This window comes from Phocoena phocoena, chromosome 1 (genome assembly GCF_963924675.1).
Source record: "Phocoena phocoena chromosome 1, mPhoPho1.1, whole genome shotgun sequence".
NCBI lineage: Eukaryota > Metazoa > Chordata > Mammalia > Artiodactyla > Phocoenidae > Phocoena > Phocoena phocoena.
This window is the reverse complement of record NC_089219.1, coordinates 154,387,647-154,398,054: the sequence shown is the minus strand read 5'-3', so window position 1 is coordinate 154,398,054 and position 10,408 is coordinate 154,387,647. Positions and strand designations below refer to the sequence as shown.

Sequence of the window (10,408 nt, the reverse complement as noted above, 5' to 3'; positions counted from 1 at the left end):
TTGACTTGCATGCTAGAGCAGGCTTCTCATCTGGCTGTGCACTGGCACTCTGGGTGTGCTAGTCTGCAGGGCAGGGCATCCCCTGGGCAGGATGGAGCATGATCTCTGCAGCCTCGTCTTGCACCTCCTTCCTTTCATTCTCAATCATCCAGCCCACAGTGGCCTCCTTTCAGGCCTGCATACTTACAACGGCACATTGCCCATGCTGCCCCTCTGCGTGAAATGTCCTTCTGTTTAGTTTGCAACTGATTGATGCCTCCTCATCCTTCTCATCTCTTCTCATGTGTCACTTTGTCAAGAAAGTATCCCCTTACCTACTCAACTCATCACATCCCCCTATCGTAGCTCACATAACACCACGTACCTCTCGCTTATAGCCTTCATCACATTTTACATCCAGTTTTAGATAGGTGTTTACCATATGGTCCATGAGGAAGAGATCATGAATGTTTTGCTTACTCTTGATTCCCAGCGACTAGCACAGTTACTGATAACCTTTGTTAAATGGAGAAATGAATGTATCCAATCAATGGTGAAGCCCTGACAGTTTTTCTTTCTAGTGTCTCTCATACTCCTCCCTTCCATCTGTGTTGCCATTATTCCGGTTCTACCATTTATTATTTTACACCTGGATTACGATGACTGCTTCGGAGAATCGCATGTCTTTCTATCTTCCTCCCTGCAACCTCTCCTACACCTCCCAAGGCTCTTGGGTTATGCCATTGCCCTCTTCCAATCCGTCCGTGGCACCCATTTTCAACCCAATACAGCCAAACTCTTAAGATTGACATTCAAGACCCTCCATAATTTGGCTTTAATTTCACTTTCTAGACTTTTTAAAAAAGAACTGGGTCTAATTATCTCTGCATCTTTGCTCCCTTTCATATCTACCTATGACATTAATTGTTTTTTTTCTATTCAGTCTATCTTACACCTCTTTCTCTGGGAAGACTTCACTGAGAATCCAAGCAATTTCTGGATCCCTTCTCTCCCCTGAACTTGTAAACAGTTTAACAAGACATATGTGGAACTGCCATAAGGCATCTACGTCTCATCTCCCTCTCTGGTGTCTAATCTCCCTGAGAATAGGGGTACATCTCTGTGTTCTGTGCAGTTTTCAGCACAGTACTATACACATAGTGAATATTTGGTAAATGAACGAATAAGTGAATGAGTCACCATGAGAAGGGTATTCTCTCATTCCTTCTCTCTTTTTCCACTTTCAAGTTTCTCTAGTTAGTTTCCTTAGACAAAATGTTTCTTTGTAGCTACACAGTGTCCAGGTTCACAGAATGTTGCAAATAGCTGCTAAGAGAATCCCTCCACTACTTGAGAATAGCTTGCTCTCCCCTCTCAAGTGGAGAGAGCAGGATTCAATATTTATTAAGTGCCTTTGTTCACTGGGCATTTAGAGGCACTAGGGGCACTAGTGCTCTACACTCAGTGAAATGCCTGGTTTGTTAGTAATTTTCCTTTGTGAAAAACAGCTATCCACAAAGATGTTTTGTTCCAGTTTTCCATCCTTTTAGGTTGATAAAAAGCATTTTAACTACGTAGAAACAGAAAATGAATAGAAAGAACTTTGCATTACATTTAATAAAAGTTTAGGGAGATCTTTGTGGTACATTAGTGAAGTTATTTGGGGAAACTTTAGCCATGTACATTGTGTTGGAGAGGCACCAAGAATTCAAGAATTCTCAAAGTTTGAGGACACAATTGCCTTACACGTAGGCATGGTGGCAGCCATGTACATAGCAGTGATTTGGAGGATGTTGTATTAGTCAGCTCTTGCTGTGATAATGTTTTGGAACAAATCTCCCCAAAACTCAGTTACATAAATATGAATTTATTTTTCTTGGACCTATGGGCTAGCTGCAGTGGCTCTCTTTTAGACCTCTAGATGGCTGGTATTGCTCCATGTTTTGGGTCAGTTTGAGGTGTGTCCCACACATCTTACTGTGGAGCCCAACTGTGAGGCTGCAGCTCCCAGGCCCTGTCTTCTCACAAAGTTCACTGAAACATAAGAGGTGAGCCCAACCACACAAGCCCACTTAAGGCCTCTGCGACTCATTTAAGGCCATCATGTCTGCCCTTGGCATCCTCGGAACCCCCTGGCCTCAGGATGCAGCTTCTGTAGTCCATGGCAGCCTGCGGAGAGGGGGCGGGGTTGGAGGAGGGTGGAACTCCGCCTTCACTGAGGGTGTGGGTGTGGCCACCTCTGCTGTGACTGAACAAAGGGCAGGGGAGCAGGGGGTCCAGGGCAGGGCCCTCAGAGCCCAGCAGGCCCAGGGGGGCGGCACAACATCTAGGCCCAGGCCAAAGAGCGCCTTCTTGGTCTGCGCGGCAGGCCTCTCACCTTCGCTCAGGCTGCACTCCTGCTTGAAGTGAGTGTGGAACGTGTCCGCGGAGTACACCTTGCTGCACAGGTAGCCATAGAACTGGGCGTCGTAGCTTCCTGCCAGGCGGCCAAAGGTCGCAGGCAGGTGGGTCACTGGGACACACGTGGAGGGGCTCCTGCCCAGCCCCCTGGCCGCTCAGTGCCCCTGCCCCAGAGCGGGGGTGGGGGCCTCAAAGCAACCTTGTCTGAGTCCTCTGCCACTAGAGAGTATTGGCCCAACACTTGTAGAAAACGGGGACCTTGCTGGCAGTTCAGTGGAGGGACACAAATAAATCTTTGCCAACTTTCTGCTGAAGCTCACGAGGGTTCACTCCTAAGCCTTTTACAAGGTCAGCTGCCGAGGCTGCGAGAGACGAGTCAGGGCTCGCCCTCCACCACGGGGAGATCACTAGTTAAAGCACTCACGAGGGAGTGAACCGCGTGTCCGCACCGACACGCATGGGCAGACCTCGTCGATGCCTTCTGTCCGGGATATGAAGCCCTCTCCTGCCTCTTCCAGGCTCTCTAGAAAGCACGTGCAGAGCCTCCCACCCCACCCTCCGACTCTGCGGGCCACAGCTGGAGGGACCAGCCAAGGAACCGTGGCAGGAAGAGGCCAGAGGTCAGTGAGCCTCGGCCGGAGCCCGTCAGTCGGTCCCCATTCACACACCACCAGACGATCCTCTTGACCTGGGCAGTAACCGCCAACCAACCGGTAAGGTGGGCCCGGCGCGCGCTTGGCTACCTGGCATGGTTGGGCACCCCAGGATCTCCTGGCAGAGGCGGGCATTCTCCTGGGCCGGGTCCGCGGGCATCTGCGTGTGCAGGGCCTGAACCACCTTGGCCAGGACGATCTGGCACAGGTTGAAGAGGCCTGGGGGGCGGGAGGAAGGAGACGGGGGGCTGGCACCGTGTCCAGGCCGCGCTTTCCAGACGGGCAGACCGGAAGCCCCCTGCCCTTCCCTCGGTCCGGCTGCATCTGGGTTGGCCTCCCGGGACTTGATGAGCTTGTCCAGCAGCTCCTGAGGGACGGTGCTGCCCGTGCCCCACCAAGACTGGCAGCAGCGCCAGGGCCTCACAGGGCACGGCGCCCCCGGCCCCAGAGCCTTCCCTCTGGTTCTCATCACCGGCTGTCACCAGACTTGCATGCAACGTTCTTTTCTTTTCTCTCGTCTTCTTTACGTCCCTCAGCCACGCAATGCGGTGAAGCCCTGACGCTCGCTGCCACGTCGATACACCCTGAGAACACGATGCTCAGCGAGAGAAGTCATACACAGAAGGACACACAGGGCATGACCCCACTGAGGAGAAACGTCCAGAGCAGGTAGATCCACAGAGTCAGCGAGTGGGTTCCTGGTTGTCAGGGGCTGGCGAGGGGACGGAGTGATAGCTAAGGGCGTGAGGGACATTTTCGGGATGATGGAAATGGTCCAAAGCAGTAGTGACGTCTGTACAGCTCAGTAAACTGTCCCCACATGCCCCGGTGCAGCCTGTGAGAGTATCGCTCTCAGGATGAAGGGCTGACCACAGGAAGACTGAACAAGCAGTGGGTCCTGGGCCCAGACGCTCAGCTGGTGCCCCCCACGTGGGGAAGTCACTGGGACTCGCTGAGCCTCCACGGAGACTGGCAGCAGCCCCCGAGCTCACAGGGCACTGCGCCTCCGGCCCCAGAGCCTTCCCTCTGGTTCTCATCACCGGCTGTCAGCAGACGTGCAGGCAACGTTCCTTTCTTTTCTTTTGTCTTTTTTAAAAGCAACTCTTGAGTACATGTATTTAACATGCAGGGAACCCGCCCTGACTCCTTGATCTGGGTCTTCCAGCCTCTAGAGCCTCAAGGACATCCATTTCCGTTATTGACGCGCCCAGTGCCTGGGGTTTGATGATGGAAGCTGACACCGAGGGCGTCACCACGTGCGGGGTGATGTCAATGAAAGAACCCCATGGCGAGGGCCTGCCTGAGGACCACGCATGCCCGGGCCCTCCCCGCCCCCTGCCTGCAGCCCTGCGCCTGGGAGCGGAGCTGGTGCATCGCGTGCCCGACGTCGTGGAAGTTGATCTCCCGCTCATCATGCCACAGCAGTGAGGGCAGGTTGGGCGTAGGCTTGGTGAAGTTGGCCACCATGGCTGCGATGGCGATCTGGCAGCTCCCATCGTGCTGTAGGCAGCCCGGCTGCAGGCTGAAGCAGGCCGCGTGCCCAGACTTCCCCACCCTGCGGAGGGACGTGGATGGGGCCCCGCTTCCACAGAGGAGCCCCGGCCCACGGCCGACAGGTTCCCCCACACACGCACCGAGGATAGAGGTCAGGTAGAACTTGCTGATGGATGACCTTGCCCGAGGCCGCGTCCCAGACAGTTTAGAGCCTCACATCTTCGTGACACATGTTGGTGCCCTCCTCCAGGTCGAAGGTCAGCCCCAACAGCTCCTGGGAGATGCCGAGCAGCCCGCGTGTGACTGCCTGCATGGGGAAGGACTCATTGAGCAGGTACTGGTCCACGTGGTAGCACGTCTCCTCCCCCTGGTTCATGTAGTAGCGCAAGTCCCAGGCGTTGATGGGGCCGTCAAAGTGCAGGCCCCGCCTCTGGCACTCGACCTTCTTTAGCTCCAGGATCACGGCCGCTCCTGCCCCCCCGAGGGGCTTCAGCTTCTGGGCCAGCTCACCTGCGGGCGAGGGGAGAGGCTTGGCTACGTCCCTGGGGCAGCCCCCCAGCCACCCCCGACCCCACGCCCCTCGAGGCAGAAAGAAGGGTCCGGGAAGGCGACCCCCAAGGGCTGACATAGTGGGGTCTCAGGCAGCACCACGTCCGGTCGAGGTCTGCCTGACCCCCATCCCCACTGGGACTCAGGAGAAGGCGGTGTTACCTAGGACAGCGGCCGCCACCTGGCTGGTCTTATCCATGTTCATCTCCAGCATGGAGTCGGCATGCGTGCGGAACCCTAGCAGGCGGGACTTGAGGGCCTGCAGCCTCACCAGCTCTCTGAGGATCACGCAGTTCTCCTGGAACCCAGAGACGGAAGGCGCTGGGGACCATGGGCCACGCCCTCCCCGCGGGCCCCGGCCCAGGTCTCTGCAGGTGGGCAGGGCTCCCAGGCCACTGGTGGGCGCAGCCAATCCCCCTCCTTTCTCCTCCTGGCCCAGATTTCTAGACACTTTTGTGCTGTCCTAACACGTGGTCTTTATTAACACAGGTCCTTTTGCAACCAGAAACGGCATGAACGTGATGGACTCTAAGGCCAAGGGAAGGAAGAAATGCGGCCAGGCTCTCCAGGAGCCACCAGGGGGCCTCCCCAGGCTCAACAAGACAAACACGGCTGCCGTGCAGACAGTAACTCAACCCCACGGCGCCCGAACACCCGGCCCCTGGATGGTGAGACACCTGTTGCTGCAGGTGGCCCGTGGCTCACGGATGAGGCCCGGCCCCAGGCGTACGCCACCTTCTCGGGGGCCACCTCTCCGGTCTGCAGTGGGGTTCTCCTGGGAGCCCCCAGTCACCACAGGAACAGCGTGGCCTGTCTGTAGCCCAAGAAGGTGGGGACACAAGACTGTACCCCGTGCCCCCTGCATCACCCGCGAGGCCGAGCGAGCACCAGTGGTGTCTGCGGGGAAGATGAAGGGCTCACGCACAGCCCCCATCTACAGAAGCACAGACTGCAGCCCCATGCGCTATGGAACAAACACAAGTGTCCGTGCAGGACCCGATGTCTGAATGTCAAGGCCATGCCTGGGCCACAGTGAGAAGGTGCATCCCCCATGCAAGCCACAGAGAGGGGATGGGGGGGCCATCTGCGATTCTGAGCTCATCGGGCATCACCCCAGAGGGAGAGGGAGAGGGAGAGAGGTAGACAGAAGTACAGAGGGAGAGAGAGAGAGAGAAGGAGGGAGAGACCTCTCTCCCTTCCCTGGGGGTTCTCTAGTGCAGTCAAGGCTGAAAACCACTGCATTTGGGGAGATGGGTCCTCGTGGAAGAGTTAAGTAGTCACTCATGGCATTATTGACACATACTAAAAAGGCCCCAAATCTTGGGGAGTCAGGGAGGGGAGTGTCTGCTTTCTCGTAAACGAGGAGAGATTGGGCATCAGAGGAGGTACCTGTGCAGCCTGTGCCCAGGGCCCTGCAGACTTCATCTCCCAGCGGTGGTCCTGGGCTGGAAGTCAGCGGGGAGGTCAGGCCTTCCGAGCATCAACGTTGACTTCAGGGCTGATCTAAAAGGCGCCTGCTGTTTGTTGAAGCAGAAAAAAGAGAAAGCAGTGGGGAGAGGATGGGAGGGGGAGGGAGCCCCCCTCCTCAGCACTTCTCTCTCCCTCTCTCCCTTTCTCCCTCTCTCCCTCTCCCTCTCCCCCTTTCCCTCTCTCCCTCTCCCTCTCTCTCTCTCCCTCTCCCTCTCTCTCTCTCCCTTCCTCTCTCCCTGTCCCTGTTTCCCTGTCCACATGCTCTGGCTCTACCACTTTCCCTCTCCCTCTCCCTCCACCTCCTTCCCTCTCTGAAGAGGGAAGGAGGTGGAGGGAGAGGGAGAGAGAGAGATGGAGAGGGAGGGGGCAGAGGGAGAGAGAGGGTGCAGAGGGAGAGAGTGATGGAGGGAGCGAAAGACGTCTCTCCCTCCCTCCCTCCCTCCCTCTCTCCCTCTCTCCCTCCCTCTCTCTCTCCCTCCCTCTTTCCCTCTTTCCCTCCATCCCTCTCTCCCTCCCTCCCTCTATCCCTCTCCCTCCCTCCCTCTCTCCCTCTCCCTCCCTCCCTCCCTCCCTCTCTCCCTCTCTCCCTCTCTCCCTCCCTCCATCCCTCCATCCCTCCCTCCCTCCCTCCATCCCTCTCCCTCTCTCCCTCTCTCCCTCCCTCCCTCTATCCCTCTCTCCCTCCCTCCCTCCCTCTATCCCTCTCCCTCCCTCCCTCCCTCTATTCCTCTCTCCCTCCCTCCCTCTATCCCTCCCTCCTTCTCCTCCCTCTCCCTCTCGCTCCAACTCTCCTTCTCCCTCCGTCTTTCCATCTCCCTCACTCCCTCCCAGAGAGGGAGAGATGGAGGGAGAGGCAGAGATAAGGCAGTGGGAGAGAGGGAGAGGGAGAGATGGAGGGAGAGGGAGAGGGAGAGAGAGAGAGAGAGGGAGCGGGAAAGAGGTCTCTTCCTCCCTCCCTCTCCCTCTCTCCTTCTCTCCCTCTCTCCCTCTCCCTCTCCCTCTCTCTCTCCCTGTCCCTGTTTCCCTGTTCCGTTCTCCCTCTCCCTTGTCTCTTCCTCTCCCTCCATCTCTCCCTCTCTGGGAGGGAGTGAGGGCGAGGGAGGGTTGGAGGGAGAGGGAGTGACAGAGGGAGGGAGAGGGAGAGAGGAAGGGAAAGGGCGAGGGAAGGAGAGGGAGAGACGGAGGAGAGGGAGAGGGAGGGAGGAAGAGACCACTTTCCCTCTCCCTCTCTCCCTCTCTCTCTCTTCCTCTGTTCCTCTCTCTCTTCCTCTCTCCCTCTCCCTCCATCTCTCCCTCTCCCTTATCTCTGCCTCTCCCTCCATCTCTCCCTCTCTGGGAAGGAGTGAGGGAGAGGGAGAGTTGGTGGGAGAGGGAGAGGGAGGGAGGGAGGGAGAGATGTCTTTCGCTCCCTCCCTCTATCACTCTCTCCCTCTCCCCCCTCTCTCTCCCTCTCCCCACTTCCTCTCCTGCTCTCTCTCCCTCTCCTTCCACCTCCTTCCCTCTCTGGAGAGGGAAGGAGGTGGAAGGAGAGGGAGAGTGGAACAGGGAAACAGGGACAGGGAGAGAGGGAGGGAGAGGGAGAGAAGGAGGACAGAGGGAGAGGGAGGGAGGAAGAGACCTCTTTCCCTCTCCCTCTCTCCCTCCTTCTCCCTCTCCCTCCATCTCCCCCTCTCCCTCTATCCCTCTCCCTTCCTCCATCTCTCCCTCTCTGGGAGGGAGTGAGGGAGATGGAGAGATGGAGGGAGAGGGAGGAGAAGGAGGGAGGGATAGAGGGAGGGAGGGAGAGAGGGATAGAGGGAGGGAGGGAGAGGGATGGAGGGAGGGAGAGAGGGATAGAGGGAGGGAGGGAGAGGGATGGAGGGAGGGAGAGGGATGGAGGGAGGGAGAGGGATGGAGGGAGGGAGAGGGATGGAGGGAGGGAGAGAGGGATAGAGGGAGGGAGGGAGGGATAGAGGGAGGGCGGGATAGAGGGAGGGAGGGAGAGAGGGATAGAGGGAAGGAGGGAAAGAGAGGGAGGGAGAGAGGGATGGAGGGAGGGAGGGAGAGGGATGGAGGGAGGGAGGGAGAGAGGGATGGAGGGAGGGAGAGGGATGGAGGGAGGGAGAGGGATGGAGGGAGGGAGGGAGAGGGATAGAGGGAGGGAGGGAGAGAGGGATAGAGGGAGGGAGGGAGAGAGAGATAGAGGGAGGGAGGGAGAGAGGGATAGAGGGAGGGAGGGAGAGAGGGATAGAGGGAGGGAGGGAGAGAGAGATGGAGGGAGGGAGAGACGTCCTTCACTCCCTCCCTCTATCCCTCTCTCCCTCTCCCCCCTCTCTCTCCCCCCTCCCTCTCCTGCTCTCTCTCCCTGTCCCTGACACCTCCTTCCCTCTCCAGAGAGGGAAGGAGGTGGAGGGAGAGGGAAAGAGGTAGAGGGAGAGCGTGCAGAACAGGGAAACAGGGACAGGGAGAGAGGAAGGGAGAGAGGGAGAGGGGAGAGGGAAGAGGGACGAGGGAGGCGGGAGGGGGGAGACGGGGGAGAGGGAGGAGGGAGAGAGGGAAAGAGAGAGGCAGAGGGAAGAGGGAGAGAGAGAGAGGGAGAGGGAGAGAGGGAGGGTGAGAGGGACGAGAGGAAGCAGGGAGAAAAGAGAGAACACACCATCTACATTTCTGTCAAATGACACCAGGGATCCTTACACAACCAGGAGAAAATAACACAGCGAGGCTCTTTCTCAGCTGGAACTGGAACTGCAGATGGGGCCAAACACCACCAGGGTGGCCACACATGTCCAGCTGCCGCCCCAGCCCCATGAGTCCAGTCACCAGGGCTCTGAGTGTTTGCTCCAGGGACCTGGGGTTCACCCTGTCACCCTGGAGGTCGGACCTAGACAGCAGGGCCCCGGGCTGGACACATAGGGGGAAAAGCATCCCCACAGGACAGCTTGTGCGAGCAGATTCAGCTGCCAGATTCTAGAGGCCTGGGATCACCCTGTGGCCTGTGAAACCCAGGAGCCACGAGGGTCTTGCATCGGGATTCCTGTCCGTTGGACTGTAACGTTTATGTAAGGAATCTTGGAAACAGTGGTAACGAGACTGAATTCGAACGAGCTTTAGGATATTATGGACCACTCCGAAGTGTGTGGGTTGCTAAAAACCCTCCCGGCTTCGCTCTTGTTGAAAATGAAGATCCCCGAGATGCAGCGGATGCTGTCTGAGAAGTAGACGGGCGAACACTCTGTGGCTGCCGAGTAAGAGTGGACCTGTCGAATGGGGAAAGGAGAAGTCGAAATCGTGGCCGCCTTCTTCTTGGGGTCGTCGCCCTCGAGATGATTATCGGAGGAGGAGTCCTCCCCCTCACCACAGATCTCCAAGACGGAGAAGCTTCTCCCGCAGCCGGAGCAGGTCCCTTTAGTAGATATAGGAGAAGAGAGAGATCACTGTCCCAGGAGAGAAATCGCAAGCCGTCCCGATCTTTCTCTAGGTCTCCTGGCTGATCCAGGTCAAATGAAAGGAAATAGCAGACCACTTTGCAAGAGGAGTGGTGCACAGGAAATAACTTCATTTGACAGGAGTATGTACAGAAAATTCAAGTTTTGTTTGAGACTTCCGAAGCTTGATGCACTTTTAAATGTTTTAGCTGTTCACATTTGTTTGTCTCTTGGGACAGTGACACAAAGAGGTGTCATTCTCTGTGGTTTGAAATGGGTCATATGAGGCATGTAATATGAAGAATTGTTTCTTTACAATGTTCCCTCAAGCAAAATTGAATTTGCTTTGAATTTTTGGTCTTGCCTAGACTGATAATAAAACTCTAACTCCTGCCCACCTAAAGTGTGATGTTTATTATTATGGAAACAACACTGGCAAACATTGAAAAGACTTTCTGT

General features: G+C 56.7%; 1 protein-coding gene and 1 pseudogene across 1 annotated transcript; one reads left to right on the top strand and one right to left on the bottom strand.

The window, feature by feature from the left end:
- Window positions 1-2,067: 2,067 nt before the first annotated feature.
- LOC136118201 (thimet oligopeptidase-like) lies at window positions 2,068-5,589 on the bottom strand. The gene is given in 8 exon segments (XM_065871442.1): window positions 2,068-2,158; window positions 2,365-2,491; window positions 3,123-3,256; window positions 3,362-3,490; window positions 4,372-4,587; window positions 4,667-5,036; window positions 5,238-5,373; window positions 5,578-5,589. Coding segments are annotated over 8 exon segments (1,215 nt in total).
- LOC136118192 (serine/arginine-rich splicing factor 3 pseudogene) lies at window positions 5,588-10,039 on the top strand (annotated as a pseudogene).
- The last annotated feature ends 369 nt before the right edge of the window (window positions 10,040-10,408 follow it).